The sequence below is a fragment of the Lepus europaeus genome, chromosome 10 (assembly GCF_033115175.1).
Source record: "Lepus europaeus isolate LE1 chromosome 10, mLepTim1.pri, whole genome shotgun sequence".
Taxonomy (NCBI): Eukaryota; Metazoa; Chordata; class Mammalia; order Lagomorpha; family Leporidae; genus Lepus; species Lepus europaeus.
The window spans coordinates 63483507-63499674 of NC_084836.1; the positions used below are offsets into that span (position 1 = coordinate 63483507).

Genomic DNA, 16168 nt, shown 5'->3' on the forward strand with positions numbered 1-16168 from the left:
CTCTGCCTCTCCGCCCCTCGCGCTGCAGCGCCGCGCTGCGGGCCTGGGCGGGGCGCGCCGGCTCGGGGCGGGGCCTCCTTCGCAGGGGGCCGCTCCGCCCCGCGTCGACCACCGCACTGGGGCTCGCGGCTCTCCTCGCTTCCTCCCCCTCCACCCCCGCCCCCGGAGATGACCTTGCCCTCACCTCTGTCCCGACTCAGCTCACTTGCTGCCTCTCACCCCACGCCCCCGAGTTGTGCGTCTGTCGCTCAGACTCCATCCCCTGACAGGGATGAGGGGACTGCATGGACCTGCCACCTCGGTAGGAAAGGTGGGCCACCCCATCAAGGTCCTCTCCCCAGAGCACACACTCCTCACCCCCCTCCACCCCCACCCCCGCCCACTGCGTACAGCACCGAGGCCTGACTGCCCACCGAACTGGGCCTGCAAGAGCTGCTGGCCGCTCCCCAGTGGAGGTGGGTGTCCAGGTGCCGGCGGCAGCGAGGGGCTACAGGGAAGGGTCTGGCTACTCCCTTCTACATCCCTCTACTACCTGCCCCCAGTACACATGGGACCTCCAGTCTGAGGCAACATAAGCTCCCATTCTGGGCTGTCAGAATTCAAAAGCAGATAAAATTCTCATTTTTGCCTTTTAGGTTGAGGCTGGGCTGGAGTAACTTTTGCAAGAGAAAGGGGGTCAGCATTCTGTGAAGGAGGGGTGCTGATGGGAGTGGGATGGGAGGGTGACCGCCTCCATCTGGGTTTGGGGCAGGCTTAGGCACCCGAGTGTGTATGTGCTTCCCAGTCTCCAATGAACACAGCCCCAACACCCCAGCCCCTTTCTCGGGCCTTTCTTTGCTGCTGCTCCTCTTTCGCTGATTAAAAAAAAATGTTTTAAAGAAAAAAAAAAAAGTCCGGAGATTGCTCATTCTTCCTCCCCCTGGGTCAGCTCCTGCTGCAGCCTCTGAGCCGAAGCACCAAGAAGCGGCTGAATTGATTTTCTCCTCGCGTCACAGGCCTCAGCTGGCCAACAGAGGGATGGATTGCTGGAGTGGAGGCTGCAGGCCAAGGGAGGGGCAGGATGATGGGAGACGGAGGGGGGGATTGTCTAGAGGGAGTCAGATGCTGTGGGCAAGGGAGAGGGACTGATGGCCCGGCCCCACGAGACAGAAGCGCTCAGAACACCGCCGACCCCTCTTGAATCTTCAGGGAGCTGCAGGAAAGGGGTCTGGCCTGAGGAACGGGTAGCAGGGCAGCAGGACTCTGGAGAGGAAGCAGAGGCTTGGGCAGGAGCCCACAGAGAGAATGACAGTGATTCCAAATTCAGGAACTCTCCAGTCACTTGGTTTGGCACTGTTTCTCTGTGTTGCAGCATCTGGCAAGTTCAGGAAACATCCCAGGGGCTCCAAGGTGGCATCCTTAGTGAAGGGGCTTCAGATCGCCAGTCCATGGGGTGGGAGGTCACTGGTCACATGCCATCAGAAGCTACATGAGTTTTTCAAAAAGCTGGATTTGTTGTGTCTCAAAGGGCTGTCTTTTATTCTGAGAGCCTGCCCTTCCTACTTTTTATCGAATGATGATGGTGATAACAGATAGATAGCAGGTTTTTCTGTCTGTAATGTCCTTACTTAGTAAAATAAAAAGACAGCAATGCTATGTCTGCCCTCAAAAAAGGCTTGTTGTTTTAATTTTACCGGACCGTGACATTCAAAAGTCCAGGAACTGTTGGCCAAGTGATTAAGAACACAGTGTTCAAGCATGGAAGCACCACTTATCCTTTCCTGAACTTCTGTAGGATTGCCAGGTTTGAAAAGCACAAAACCAAGATGCCCACTTAAATCTGAATTTCCGGTAAATAATAATTTCTTTGTGTCAGTATATGACATGGAATACACTCATAGAAAAACACAACACAAATGGCCTTTTGTTTACCTGAAATTCAGTTGCAGCTGGGCGCCCTGTATCTTATCTGCCAGTCCTAATTGGCCAAGGTTGCTTAACTTTTCCGTTCCTAACAAACATGCACTAAGCACTTAGGAAATGTTACTTCTTGCTATTGTTTCTGAAGCCAGGGCTATGCTACCCAGCAGGACTAGCTGTGTGGTTTTCTCTAGGCAGGTTCTGGGAGGCCAACACAGCAGCTGTACACGTTATTCACAGACCTGCTGTAGCGATAAAAGCAAGCAGCTGTGTGATGGAGCACCCCAGGTGCGTTAGGGCCGGTCCCGCCCCGGCGCGGGGGACCCAGACTACACATCCCACAATCCTAGGCGGCGTCCCCTGGCCATTACCTCATCGCCTGGCCTCGTTTTCGCCAATCCCTGCCTCTCCAGGGGTGTGGTCGCGGGCTGCTCTCGCGACTTTTGCTTTACCCTTCTACTGTGCTTTTGTCGCGAGACTTCCTGCGCCTCTGCCGCTCCCTTTGCCGCCGCCTTAGCCGGGGACCCGGACCCAGCCTCTCCCCTACCCGGTCACCGGCCCCGGCTTCACCGAGGCCCCGGTCCCCCAGCCCCGCCTCGCCGCCGCCATGGCGGACCCTAAATACGCCGACCTTCCCGGCATTGTGAGTACAGGGCCGGCCCCGGTTCCCTAGGACCGCGGCCCCGACCTCCCAGGGACCCCCAACAGAAACCTACCCGCGACCCCTCCCGCCTGCAGCCCCTCCTCAGCCCCGAGGGCTCCCGCCGCTGCTCTCGGCCGGCTGCAGCACCTCCCCGGACCACTGACGCGGCCGGGGCCAGGCCGGGCTTTCAGACAGCCCACCAGGCCCTCTTTCCGGCAGCCGCCGGCTTCTCGGCCCAGAAATCGTCTCCGGGCGCTTACCACTTGTACCCTTGTGTTTTTACCATCTGTGTCAACCCCGCCCGTGCCTCTCCAGACCTCCCCATGAGTGCCCCGTCCCTAGCCCCGACACACAACACCAGGCCCCTTGTGGTCCTAAGCCTGCCAAGGAAGAGGTTCCTGTGGCAGAACCCCTTCTTGTGTCACATGGGGAGGTCTGGCCTTCGGGAAGCCGGCGCCCTCTTACCCACATGCACATGTTGGCTTTTTGTGCTGCCCGGCCTGAGTTCTTGGGGGTGGGGCACAGGAGGTAGGGTGCTGGGTCCTGAGTCACTGTAACTCTTCAGCCAGGGTAGTGGTGTACAGGGCCTAATTCGAGGATAGCCCTCACCTCCTTCGGACGTGCCCCCCTCCAGAATCAGGGTTTGTTATCACTAACACTTACCCTCAGCTCCCAGTTGTGCCCACTGTCATCCCCACTACTCGGAGATCGGGGTGCAGACACGCTGTTGACAGCGCAGGTGGAGGAGAAGGGACAGGATCCTGGCATCACAGCCTGCCTTCACCGTTAGCTCGTTCAAATGGGAGTGGGGAAGGAGGTGCTGATGGGTGCTGGGTAGTGAGACTGGGTGGTCCCTGCTTCTGCCTGCAGGCCAGGAACGAGCCAGATGTGTATGAAACCAGTGATCTACCTGAGGATGATCAAGCGGAGTTTGATGCGGTAAGACACTGTGCTGCCTCGGGACTCCTCCCCCAATACAGGCCCGTCCCCTGGTCTGCAAAGCCACAGCAATAAGCGGGTATGCCAACCCCAGGCTGCACAGCTTGCATAGGCCTTCCTGGCCTCACAGGCGCTGAGGAGCAGAGCCAGGAGCGAGAGTCAAGCCAGTAGGGTTACCGCTAACGAGACCTGTGTGCAAAGCCCCGGTCCTTGGGCCTTTAGATATTTAAACTGAAATAAAACAGTTCCATTTGGCACTGGTGACTTAGTTCAGGCCCTGGGTTCTCATCCAGAGCAGTGAGCCATGATGCGTGAGCACTCCGGATAAAGAAAGTAGGCTTTCTACATGTTCATGAGAACCTTACCAAGAACTAGACTTTGAAGTATAGAGGACTACTTCTTACAGCCATGGGGCAAGGAAGATTATTTGGAGATGTTAGATAAGGGAGCTGATCAGAACAAAAGAAGTTTGAGGAAGAACACAAGTGTTTCATGTCAGCAGAGGAGAGGCTGTGGTAGCTCTTTCAGATCCAAGAACTCAGGAGGAAGAAGCTAGCAGTGGAGACAGTTTAACCATGAGGAGAGCCTTTTTTTTTTTTTTCTTTTTTTAAGGAAATATGACTATGAAAGGCAGAGAATTTTTTTTTTAAATATGAAAGGCAGAAAGAGAAATAACATCTGCTGGTTCATTCCCTGTCTGCCTGCAATAGCTGGGGCTGGGCCAGGCCGGAGCCTGGATCCAGGAACTCAGTCTGGGATTCCCGCGTGGCTGGCTGGGATCCACATGCTTGAAGCAGTCACCTGCTGCCTCCCACAGTGTGCATTAGCAGGAAGCTAGACTGGAGCAGAGCTGGGATGGAAACCCAGACGCCACGGTACAGGCTGCAGGTGGCCCACGTGGCTTCCTAACTGCTGCCCCAAGCAGAACCATTCAGCATCATTTATTGAATGTGTTTATTCTTTGTGCAGCACAGAAGAAGAAATGCCCCTGTCCTTAGAAAGCCCAAGACTAAGGGAGAATTGGGATACATGTAGGAAACATGGGGGAAAAAACAAAATTGAGTGAACGAAAATGAACATAGTGAAAACTCTGTGTGTAAGTGCCAAGGGGGACAAAAATCTATTAGTATATTTCACAGGCTGGGTTTTAGGTTCTTGTGTTTCCAAAGAGAGCTGGGTTGAGTCACGTTGATTGTATGAGAGCTCAGAGAAGGTGTGACCAAGAGTCACTGGGAACAGGCTCAGGATGCGTGTCTGTAAGTCCTGTGGCTGTATCTGTGGGGCTGGTTAGTTCTGGGGAATGCTGGTTGCTGGCTTCCTATGTATGGCTTGGCGTACTCACTTATTTATTTGATTCCCCCTTGTGGAAGTGCTTCCTACGTTGTGGGGAACACCTTCCCTGTCCCCTCTCTCAGTGATGTGTTCCTTGTGGCTTCCATACTCGCTAGCATGTCAGTCTGTCCCCCAAGCTTGAGTATCTGGAGATAATGCAGATGATGTTGTTGCCAAGGATCTGAGGGTGCACCTGTCACTCCAAGAGTGTGCACCTGTCGCTCCAGCAAGCTGCTTCCATCCTCACAGGATAGGAGTGTGTATGCTGAGAACTTCCCTGTGCTGCCACAGCTCAGAGACTATTCAACTCAAGCCTGGGCCTCTGCCTATAAAATAGCATGCCTTCATGGTAAGATAATGAATAGAACTCTGTCCCTTTGGCAGTGATTCTGATACAAATTGGGTAGTGTCACAGCGGTTCCCTTTGCAAACAACAACAAAAAATACATTGTAATTTTTCTTTAGAAGATACTGAGATCTCTCTTTATAATAGAAGGTGATGCCCATTTTTGGCATGGAAGGACCCTCTGGTTGTGCAGCTCTGGATGGCGAGTTCTCCCCACTAAGCCTGAGCAGCCCATCTGAGTCGCTTCTAGCGAGGTGGCTGCTGGGGAGGAGATAGCATGAAGGTTCATTTCCTGCATCCAGGATGCCACGACAGTGATGCCTAGGAGCTTGGAGCTAAATAGGAGGGCGATGAAGCTGCAGCTGCCTCCCCACCAGGCTCGGCAGAGTGCCTGTCCTCGCTAGGAAGGAGCGGGGGTGGGGAGTGAGACCTTCAGCTGCTTCAGGGCCCCTGGGGGCTGCGATGTATCCTGATGCCAGCTAACGTTTGTGGCCGTGCGAGTCTCTGTGGGCCTTTGGAGGGCAGCTTTCGGGAAGTCAGCTGAGTAATGGCTCTGCCGTAAGCATGCAGTCAGAGGAACAGGGAGTTGTTTGCTGAAGTCTATCCAGAAATGGCGCCTCCAGGGGCCTGGACTCTCAGTCCCACCCAAGGCGACGGTGCTCATCGCCACTCTTGTGGCTGGACCCGTGGCATTTTCTGTCACCTCCTTAATGCCTGGCAATAGCATTCTCTGCCTTAGTCTCCAGATTGTTCTCAACTTTGATTTTATGAGCTTTTGAAATAGTTAATATATGCACACAGACCCAAAAACGCAAGGCTGGCTGATGAAGCGTCCTTCCCACTCCTGGACAGCCTACTTGGTGGGGGCCTCTTGGAGGGGAGCTGGTCTTTTACTTAAAGTAAGCGTCAGTCAGTGTTGACCGTCCCTCCTTCCCCTGATTTCTCCACTGAGAAAGAAATTGGGCTGTGGGAGGGAAGAGCGTCCTCTGATGTCCCTTGATCTTAATGGCCAGTTTAAGGGAAACACACAAGGCTTGATTCCCGTTAGTGGGGAGGATGGGTGAGGAAAGCAGCAGATGATCCAAACTTTGCTACAGATAGTTCTGATTTGTCCGTTTCCCTGTGAAGCAGCACTAGCAGGAAGTAGAAGAGGAATGACCTGCAAACTGTGCAGGCTGGCCCTGTCCCCTCATGCGGGAGACCTCTCCTCGCTTCAGACACACCCGGGTTTGGCTGGGGCAGCCGGCTCATTGGGAGACTTGGCTTAAAATGTCTCGTGAGGAAGCTACTTCCCATGGAATTCCCTCCCCTGGGCCCACAGCCTCCCTTGGGTCAGGGAGGGGTCCTGCACGTGGCTTTTGAACTGCGGGAGTAAGAGGAGTGACCTTTGAAAACCTCCCCGGAAGCAGGATTTCGTGTCTCCCTTCGTGGCGTAACTGCCTGCAGTTCCACGCTGAAAGGTGGCCTCGCCATAGTTCGGGTGGGCTCTGGCAGGCTGAGTTCTCCTAAGGGTAGATGATGCTGGGCGCCCTCCAGCCTGCGGGAACAAACAACAGGTCCCCTTCCTTACGGCCTAGAATATCACAGAGATGCTTGATTGTGTTCGTTGACTGTTGGCGCATTTGAACTTACCTGAGTTTTTCCTAATGCTTCCCCCATCCTCCCTCCTCACCACCTTGCCTGGACACTAGTTTGCACAAGTAAGACCATTCAATGCTTCTTCTCTGCATGTTTTTCTCATCTGCCATCTCGCATGCGATGCTGTGCCGCTGTGCTGTTGTTGTAGCTGATTGTTTTAAATTCCATCGGGTCCTTAGCTGGGTCACTGAGGGGCCTGCTGGCCTTAGGTTTGAAGATCATTAATCAAGGTGTAGAAACATGACTGTGATCCACGAATCATTGTCTTTTCCCTTTGTGAGGGCTGCAGAATAAAACTGTCCAGCGGAGGATGGGATAGAAACATGGAGGCTGTGGATGCTCTGAACATGAGGCGTTTAGGGGTCAGAGTCAAAAGGAGGCTGCCCTTCTCTTCCTCAGACGAGATGGGATGCAGAGATTTTCATGGAATGACATTGAGCCTTCTAGATAAGAGTGGACAAGGGGAACAGCCACAGGCCTCACTTCTTAATTGTGTGTGGATTTTCCCCAAAAAAATCTTCATAATCCCCTATGCTAAGTAAGATGGGATGGGAGGAGGCTATTACGTGCACCTTTCAGAAAATAATTTGGATTATTTAAAAAAAATAATAATTTGGGTTCTTTGTGCTTTGGCGAGTCTTTGTGTTTCTGCACCCCTCCTTAGAGATGGATGTATGGATGATCAACATTATATTGGTCCATCCTGGACAGTTTTCTTCTGTGGCTCTGTGCATCCTCCTCGTCGTCATGGTTATGAGGTCCCCTTGGCTGCAGTGTTGGTGTAGAGCCTGAACAGGCTCAGGGAGCAGCCGTGGCCGCGTCTCCTGTCTGCTGTAGAACTTTAGGTCTTGCCCTCAGAGGCACAGCCACGTAGCCAAACAGCCCTGGGGCATCTGGGAGTCCCTTAGTGAGAAGGGCTGAGAGTCAGTAACTGGTAAGCCAGTTCCCAGGACCAGTGCACTGAAATATCCCAGTCAAGGTAGATATGGTGTCCTTGGTTTCCATGGTGACTGTTACAAGAATTATGCCAAAAATCTCATTGTCCCTCTCACCTCATAGGACAAACCTGGAGGGATGGTATAAAGTATTTACAAGCTAATATACCATTTTTCCTTCTCTTTGACTTTTCCAACTCCCCATTCTGCCCATCCTGCATAATTTTTTTTTTTTTAAGATTTATTTATTTATTCTGAAATCAAAGAGAGAGGTCTCCATCTGCTGGTGCACTCCCTAAATAGCCACTGACAGCCAGGGCTGGGCCAGGCCAAAGGCAGAAGCCAGGAACTCCATCCTAGTCTCACCCGTGAGTGGCAGGGGCCCAGGTATTTAAGCCGTGTTCCCTGCCTTCTTCAGCTCCTTAGTGGAAGTGGATCAGAAACAGAATAGCCAGGGCTCAGAACCAGCACTCCGGTGTGGGATGTGGGCATCGTGAGCAGCGGCTCGACCTGTTGCACTGCAACACCAGCCTCATTCCTCATGATTTAAACTTAAGCTTACACCCCAGTGAACTCTCTCCCCCTCCTTAGTTTCTCCCAAGCAGGTTTTAGCTTGGGATGAGATAGAGAAAGGCATAGTCTCATACTTCGCACATGTGTGCAGCTCTGCATTCGTAGCCCACTCTGTGCAGGGACCGGCTTCCTGGACTGGAGCACCTGGAACCACCACCTCTTGCCTGGGCTAAGAGAGGGCTCTTGGCTGAGCTTGACCCCACTGGCATCAGCCAGGGAGTGGAGGGGTTGGAGGTCAGATCTGTCTGGCTGAAGTCTTGGGAAGGAAGTGCGTGTCATTATCCCACCACGGTTTTCATACATGTGTAACTGTCCTCAGCCTTTCTCACGTCCATCTACCATTGACAGAAATCCTGGAAAGGCCGGGCATACAGCCAGATTTCCCCTGCTGGCAGTTCTAAACCAGTCGTGCCCGGGAGTGACAGCCGAATCCCTGGGGTCTGGAGTAAATTAACACCTTCAGTATACTCACCCTTCCCCGTGTCCACCCTCCAGTGCCTGTGAACAGAAGGTTGAAGAGACATGTTCTGCGCATGGGCTGGGGGTCTTGGTGTCCTTGGGGCTCTTTGTGCTGGCATATCACGCAGATCTGCCCTGGGCCTCTCAGAGCTGCGGGCTGACTTCCCAGCTATGCAGGATGGCCACAAGTGCACCAGGCTGCAGGAGGAACCAGTGTTTGCCTCGCCTCTTCTCTGGCAGCAGGAAATGTGAGCAGGGCTGCAGTTAGGTGCTTCCTGTTTCCTTAGACTCACCACCTGTACCTGACAGGTCTGTCCTGCCTACCCTGAAGGCATATTGGACCACCCGCATGGGCACTATCGTTCTGACTGATGAACTCTTCACAACCGGAGGAACTGGGAGACAGAGACATGGGCCATGAGCTAGTAAAGGGAACTCCCCCTTAAGAATTGGGAGCCCTCCGCCAGCTGTGGGTCCTCAGCATCTCCATGACCTCTGCCTCATGTTCTGCCACTTCTAGAGCCGCCCTCGCCCTCAGCCTTCTCTTCCCGCCCTTTCCATTCTGTGCCACTAGCTTGTAACGTCTAACCCGTACCTCTCACACCCTACATCGCTTCTGGTGATGGCAAAGCTTCATGACATCCTCACCACCAGAGGAAAGGGTCTCATGCTCTTCTTTCTCTTGGAGTATACGGTGACCCCAGCGGAGATTCCTTGGCCCCCAGACCTTGCTAGGCTCCCCTGGGGCCCTGTGGTGCAGTGTGTTGGAAGACTGTCATGTAGTGCATGTGACAATTTGCTAATAACAATTTTGTCTTTTTTTTTTCCCCTCCCTCATCCCCATTCCCCCACTCCCTTTCTTTTTTAACTCTTGATTTTCTCACCTCTGGGGAAACCACAAGGAGCTGGTAAGAAGCCTGACCTTTCGTCTGCTTTTTAACGGGGTGTGCTGTGCTGGGCAGTTGTTTCTCTTTGTGTCTCTACTAAATCTTCATCCCTAGCCTCAGCCCTACGCCCGCTGACAGCCTTTCTCTGTCTCACAAGTCACCATAATGATACTGGCCCAACCCATACCCCAGATCTGCAAGACGCTGGTGGAGTAGGTGCCACCGGACGACTAGCGTGTGCTGCCCGCCTGAGGCTCCCAAGGTCACAGCCTCCAAGAGGGCCCGAGAGGATGCCAGCGGCAGGCTGACCTCCCGGCCCAGGGCATGCTCCTGCCGCAGGGAACCTGGGATCAATGCCTTGTCCATGTCTGCGACCATCCAGAACCCCTGAGGCGCGCCTCCTTAGGGCCTTAAATAAGGAAGTAGGTTCTTGTGTGCATAGCGCCCACCAGTAACAAGGGCTTTATAGACAGTATCTATGATTAATTTCCTTCGTGGCTCTGTAGGTTATGCCTCCCATTCCTCTTTTTGTAAGACGACTAAAGACAAAGATTTCTGCCTCATTGGTCTTGATGTAGGGCTTTCAAAGGGAGAAGTGGTGTATCCTCAAATGTGACTTAATATGGTTGTCTCTCCTGAGCCTGAGTCCTTGGCAGATACTGGACAGAGGCCAGAGAGCACAGCTCTTTGGCCTGTGGATGCTTTGGCTATATATAACATTTCAGAGAAGGTTAAAGAGATAATTATTGGCACTCGAACGGCTCTTCCCAGGGCACTTACATATGGGACATTGAGCCCTTGTTTCCCCTGGATCTGTAGCTCTTGTCCCTCTGCCCAGCAGTTTCCGAAGAAGAGGTGAAGATCAAAGTTGCTACTTGTTCCTCACCCTCTCCTTCCCTCCTCTTTAAAGCTGCCAGGCACATTGATCTCTTCTCTAGCAGGGCAGAGATGGAGGACAGGGCTTCCTTCTCTCAGCTCTACTCCCTCAGGGCGCACCTCCGCCACCTTCCCTCCCCAACAGCCAAACACAGGCAGTCTCAGGCCTGGCTGCAGATTGGAGTCACCTCGGTAGCTGGCCCTAGTCCAGAACAATTAAATCCGACTGCACAGAGGTGGGCCCAGGCCTAAGTGGTTCCAATGTGCAGTCAGAGGTGCAAACTGTTGTCCCAGGTGGAGGAAAGAAGATCCATTCGCCTTCCTCCTGTGGACGTCTCGGTGTAGTTCTTGGACGTTTGGTAAGGAGGGGACCTCTCGGCCTCGGGTTCTAGGTTACAGTCTGACTCTGCTGCGCCCCTGTGTATGGAGAAGCTTCTGTGCTGGAGGCACAACAGAGGCCAGGAGAGAAAGCAGGTGCAGCAGCTGCTCTGTGAAGAGGTGCTAGGCTGGCTCCATCTCAGGGCCAACACAAGCCCTGGACCCAGGGTGCTCTTGGCAAGCAGATATTACTTGTGTTTCTGGCTTCTAAGACATCCCTTTAAAACTCCAGTAAGCCCTTGCCTCTTGCTGGCCTCTGAATTCTCCAGCCTCCTGGCAGCCTGGAAGCCAGGCCCCTGGTCAGGCCTTCTGCCAACCTTTGTGTCTAAGAACTGGTGTCTTACCTTCAGCAGGTTTAGAGTCCTCATAGTCTCCCTCAGAGTTAGTGGTCTGTCTGCCTTCCCTCTTTTCCCTCCAGCAAGGATGGGAGGTGAGCTGTAAACGGACTTGCTCAGTGGCAAGATTTACTTTTGGGAGGGGGAAGTTAAGAGGACAGGATGGTTTCTTGCCTTGAGTGCATGGTGTGTGCCCGACAACTGGGAGGGGTGGGGGGAAGGTTTATGTACAGAGTGGGTGGGGAGGTTTTGCTGCCTCTGTTGCCAGTTGAATCAGGGTGTTAATATTTATACAACTGAGGCTCCAAATTTACCAGGAAGCTTCAGTTTCCTAGGCTGAGCCCAGGTCGGCACCTTGGAATGTTGCCACCCTTTGCCCTTAGAAAATTAGGGCCCAGTCTCCTCATGGTTTAGGGAATGGGGTAGGAATTATAGGGTGAAGTGAGTGTGCCCCAGGCTGAACTACCTGTCCCTGCAGGAGGAGCTGACAAGCACAAGTGTGGAGCACATCATTGTCAATCCTAATGCTGCCTACGACAAGTTCAAGGACAAGAGAGTGGGAACAAAGGGACTCGGTGAGGCTGGGCTGGCAGTTGGGTGGAGGGGAGCCTGAAGGACAGGCCTGAGAAGTGGCTTGCTGTCCTTGGGTCTTGGTGTCTTTAGCTTCAAGGCAGGGCCCCCCTTGGAGATCTCTGGTGGGAGCCCTCACAGACATCTGAGACCACGGCTGCCCTGGGCCCAACTCAGGCCCTTAGTTCTGTCTTTTCTTGGCAGATTTCTCGGATCGTATTGGAAAGACCAAGAGGACAGGCTATGAGTCTGGAGAATATGAGATGGTTTGTAGCTTGTGTGTTAGTGGGAGGATGTGACCAACCTGTGTAGCAGCGCTAGAGGAGGGAGCCCAAGGGATGTGGTGGGGACTCTGAGTTTCTCTGGGTGGGGGTCCTGAGAATGCACAGCCCTCCCGCTGTTAGTCTCCAGGTCTTCTGTCCTGGGCTGTTGTAGTAGGCTCCTGAGTTGGATATAATACCCTTATGACTTGGGCTGGGTTTACATGGTTCTTGAGGCTCCCTGTAATGGGAGCTGTGCCATCACCCTGTGTTCACTCTCTAGCTTGGAGAGGGCCTGGGAGTGAAGGAGACTCCCCAGCAGAAGTACCAGCGACTACTGCATGAGGTCCAAGAGCTGACAAGTGAAGTTGAGAAAATCAAGGTGATTATAAGCTCTCCTCCCCTCTGCTGTGACCCACATAGCTGAGGAGGCACTCCCAGCAGGAGCAGAAAGATCCCCTAAGCCCCTGGCTGAGGGGCTGAGGTTCCTGGAGTTTGGGAACACACAGGAGTCTACACACAGTACCACAGGCAGGCAGGCTCCTGTGCTAAAACCATGCCAGTGACTCACGTCCAGCCGAAACTCTCCTGAAGGGTCGGGTCCGTTTTTTTTTCCATTGATTCACATTCCCCCCCCCCCCCCCCCCCCCCGGTCTGCCTCTCTTCACGCCAGACGACAGTGAAGGAGTCAGCCACTGAGGAGAAGCTGACCCCCGTGGTGCTGGCCAAACAGCTGGCAGCCCTGAAGCAGCAGCTGGTTGCTTCCCACCTGGAGAAGCTGCTGGGACCAGATGCCGCAATCAACCTTACCGACCCCGATGGAGCTCTGGCTAAGTGGGTGCCCTCCTTGATTGGGAAATCGCTGCTGGGTGGGGTTGTGGAGGGGCTCGGGCAGCCACTGGCAGGGAGACTGAGGGGAGAGTCGTGGCGTAGCCATTCCTCAGCACTGACTGTCGGGCAAAAGAGAGTGGCCCCCATCCTTCGTCTTGTCATTACTCGGTCTCCTGCCCCAGGCGCCTACTACTGCAACTGGAGGCAACAAAGAACAGCAAAGGGAGCTCAGGGGGAAAGACGGCTGGTGGGACCTCCGTAGAGAGCAGCCTTGTCACTTACGAACTGCATTCTCGGCCTGAGCAGGACAAGTTCTCTCAAGCTGCCAGAGTAAGTACGTGCACAGTGTCAGCTGGAGGCTGGGGCAGATGTGGCCCTGCGGATTCTCCTGCCTCCCTCCAGGAGAGCGAGAGCACGCTGGGAAGGCCTCTCACTCCACCTGATGTCCCATTCTCCATTTCCCTCACCCATCTACTTTCAGTTAGGCTTTTAAAATGGTGACAGGGATGTGTTCCTGGGAAAGGAGTCTGTCAGGTGGCAGGGGGATGTGGGGGGATGGCGAGCAGAGAAGAGCAGCATCCAGGTGCTTCCGCCCTGGCGGCGGGGAGGCTGGCGGCGAGGCTGGCGGCGAATCTTCCCTCTCTCCTCTGCCAGATTGCAGAACTCGAGAAGCGCCTGACGGAGCTGGAGGCAGCTGTTCGCTGTGATCAGGATGCGCAGGTCAGGTGCTCTCCTAGCCTTCCTGTGAGCCTCAGGTCCCGCGCCCTGAGCCACAAAGTCAGCAGCATCCCACATAAGCCCGTGGGCGGGGCGGGGGAGGGGGGCTCGGCGGAGGGTTACCAGCTACAACCAGGAAGAATGGGAGACGGTGGCAGTCACATGGAGGTTTAGGGACCACTGATTTCTTCCCTCCCTTTCCTACCAGAACCCCCTTTCTGCAGGTCTGCAGGGAGCCTGTCTTATGGTGAGTAGTGGAGACACTGGAGTATTTGGATTTTACAAAGGGGATGTTGGGATTGGATTTCATTAGAGGATTCCTTCTGAGTCCGTAGTGATCTATTAACACTAGTGGAGTATGGCAGGCCTCTTCCTAGCCTGATCCCTTTCCCCTTCATTATTCTTGTCCCAACCCCACCCCCAGGAGACTGTAGAGCTGCTGCAGGCAAAGGTGAGCGCCCTGGACCTTGCAGTTCTGGACCAAGTAGAAGCTCGGCTACAGGTATTAAGCTGAGGACACGCTGGATCGTGGGTAGCTTGGGACTTTGGGAGCCCAGGATTCCCTATCTACCTAACGTCTGTGCTTTCAGAGCGTCCTGGGGAAGGTGAATGAGATTGCCAAGCATAAAGCCTCTGTGGAGGATGCAGATACACAGAGCAAGGTCAGGACACCTTCCCTGTCTCCATAGCCCTTTCTGCTCCCTCAGCTCCTCCAGGAGCTAGTACTGAAGGCTCAGGTGCTTGTCTTGAAAGCGCTCGCTGGCCGAGGAAGTGGGGAAGTTGGGGCAGCGCCGCCCACTGCCCAGTCAGCCCTTTTCCTGCTGCTACATCCTGTACTGCCTGCCCTAGCCGTGCCCTTGGGGCCCTGTCGTGCCCTCCAGGTGCACCAGCTGTATGAAACCATTCAGCGCTGGAGCCCTGTCGCCTCCACCCTTCCGGAACTGGTGCAGAGACTCGTTACCATCAAGCAGTTGCATGAGCAAGGTAGGAGGCCAGCTTCCAGAGATGCTAAGGGTTGAAGGATGGATGGCTTTTCTTCTCTCCTGGGTCCTAATCACAATCAAACCTTTTTTTTTTTTTTTTTTGTAGCCATGCAGTTTGGTCAGCTCCTGACACACTTGGATACCACTCAGCAGATGATTGCTAGTTCTCTCAAAGACAATACCACCCTCTTGACCCAGGTGTGTGTCCCTTTATTGAGCTGTTTTCACCTTTCAGCTTTCTCCAGCTCCTCTGGACGAAGTTCTTCAGCTTTAGTTCATGGGACTGTGCCTTAGTCCATTGTGTGGCCTGGTGGTGTGGCAGGGCCGTGGCTTGAGTCTCCAGCTTCGTAGTGCCTGTGGGACCTTATTAACCTGTGAACCTCCTGTCTTCCCATTTGGAGATTTACCCTGGCCTGAGTTATGTGGATTAAGTGAAATGATGCTGGCAAACTTCATTGATTCCTTTGGCAATGCATACAGCAAGTCTTGTTTCAGCTGTATGCACGGCACCATTCTCATTATTGAGGGAACATTAAAGTCAAGAGACCAGAATTACAGGACCAGCAAAGTAAATGAATATATATATAAATGCACGCATCCATATGTGTGTGTGTGTGTAAAAAATACTTGGTAAAAAGTTTTATAAAATTTTAGACCAAACCCCCATTTCAATTCTGTTTTGGTTCCCATTATAGAAAGCAGATGAAAGAACTCTTCTAGTTCAAAGCTGGGAATTCTTTTTTTTTTTTTTTTTTTTTTTTTATTTTTGACAGGCAGAGTGGACAGTGAGAGAGAGAGACAGAGAGAAAGGTCTTCCTTTGCCGTTGGTTCACCCTCTAATGGCCGCCGCGGGAATTCTTGAGTGCGGCCTGCTTGGCAGACCCTGTGCTGCGTCCACTGGACCCCAGGGTAGTCAGGACACTGCCACTATAAACGCACCCTCCTAGGGCCCACAAGCCGTGCTTCATTTCTTCCCTAGGAAAAAAACTTCCAGTCCTTGTCCAGGTGAGCTCCTGGACCTGACAGTGAAAGCGAGCCTTTGTACCTCCTTGTAGGTGCAGACAACCATGCGTGAGAACCTGGCCACAGTTGAGGGCAACTTTGCCAGCATTGACGAACGGATGAAGAAGCTGGGAAAGTGAGCACCTCCGGGAGACGGAGACGGGGGTAATTCCGACCCCTCTGAACTGTTAACAGCTTACATAGGATTTCCCCCTCACCTTAACTCTTGCAGTCCCAATTCCATGTGACACTGGGAGCAAGGGTTCTTGCATGTGGGGTCCATCCCCCTCCCCTGATGAATACAGAGTGGCGGCTGGAGGGTATTAGATGGCGCACCCCCCGCGGGCCCAGGGGATGAGGACGTGGGCCCAGCCACACGGCGGCTCACGTCCAGTACTGCTTTGCCGGGTGTGGGGAAGGACGGGGTCCTGTCCAGCACAGCTTTTGTGGCTGACTGTACTACTACACATCTGATTCTGCCCATTAAATGCTGTTGTACTCTGTGTGGCCACTGATGTATTTCTCGGGGAAGAGGCAGCACTGAAACTCAGACGTCCATCTACGT

General features: G+C 53.6%; 1 protein-coding gene across 1 annotated transcript; it reads left to right on the top strand.

Annotated features, from left to right (window-relative positions):
• Positions 1-2374: 2374 nt before the first annotated feature.
• DCTN2 (dynactin subunit 2) lies at positions 2375-16106 on the top strand. The gene is made up of 14 exons (XM_062203369.1): positions 2375-2542; positions 3413-3481; positions 11719-11815; positions 12015-12076; positions 12354-12452; positions 12744-12904; positions 13084-13231; positions 13556-13621; positions 13827-13865; positions 14043-14120; positions 14209-14280; positions 14500-14602; positions 14708-14799; positions 15657-16106. Exons 1-14 carry the CDS (start codon positions 2507-2509, stop codon positions 15741-15743), a joined length of 1209 nt encoding a protein of 402 aa, XP_062059353.1. The 5' UTR covers positions 2375-2506; the 3' UTR covers positions 15744-16106.
• Positions 16107-16168: the final 62 nt, after the last annotated feature.

Bases quoted from the DNA above. Each gene is read 5' to 3' on its own strand.
- DCTN2 (XM_062203369.1), top strand. From the start codon at position 2,507: ATGGCGGACCCTAAATACGCCGACCTTCCCGGCATT. The intron at 2,543-3,412 runs GTGAGTACAGGG...TTCTGCCTGCAG, and splicing joins ACGCCGACCTTCCCGGCATT to GCCAGGAACGAGCCAGATGT. The intron at 3,482-11,718 runs GTAAGACACTGT...CTGTCCCTGCAG, and splicing joins ATCAAGCGGAGTTTGATGCG to GAGGAGCTGACAAGCACAAG.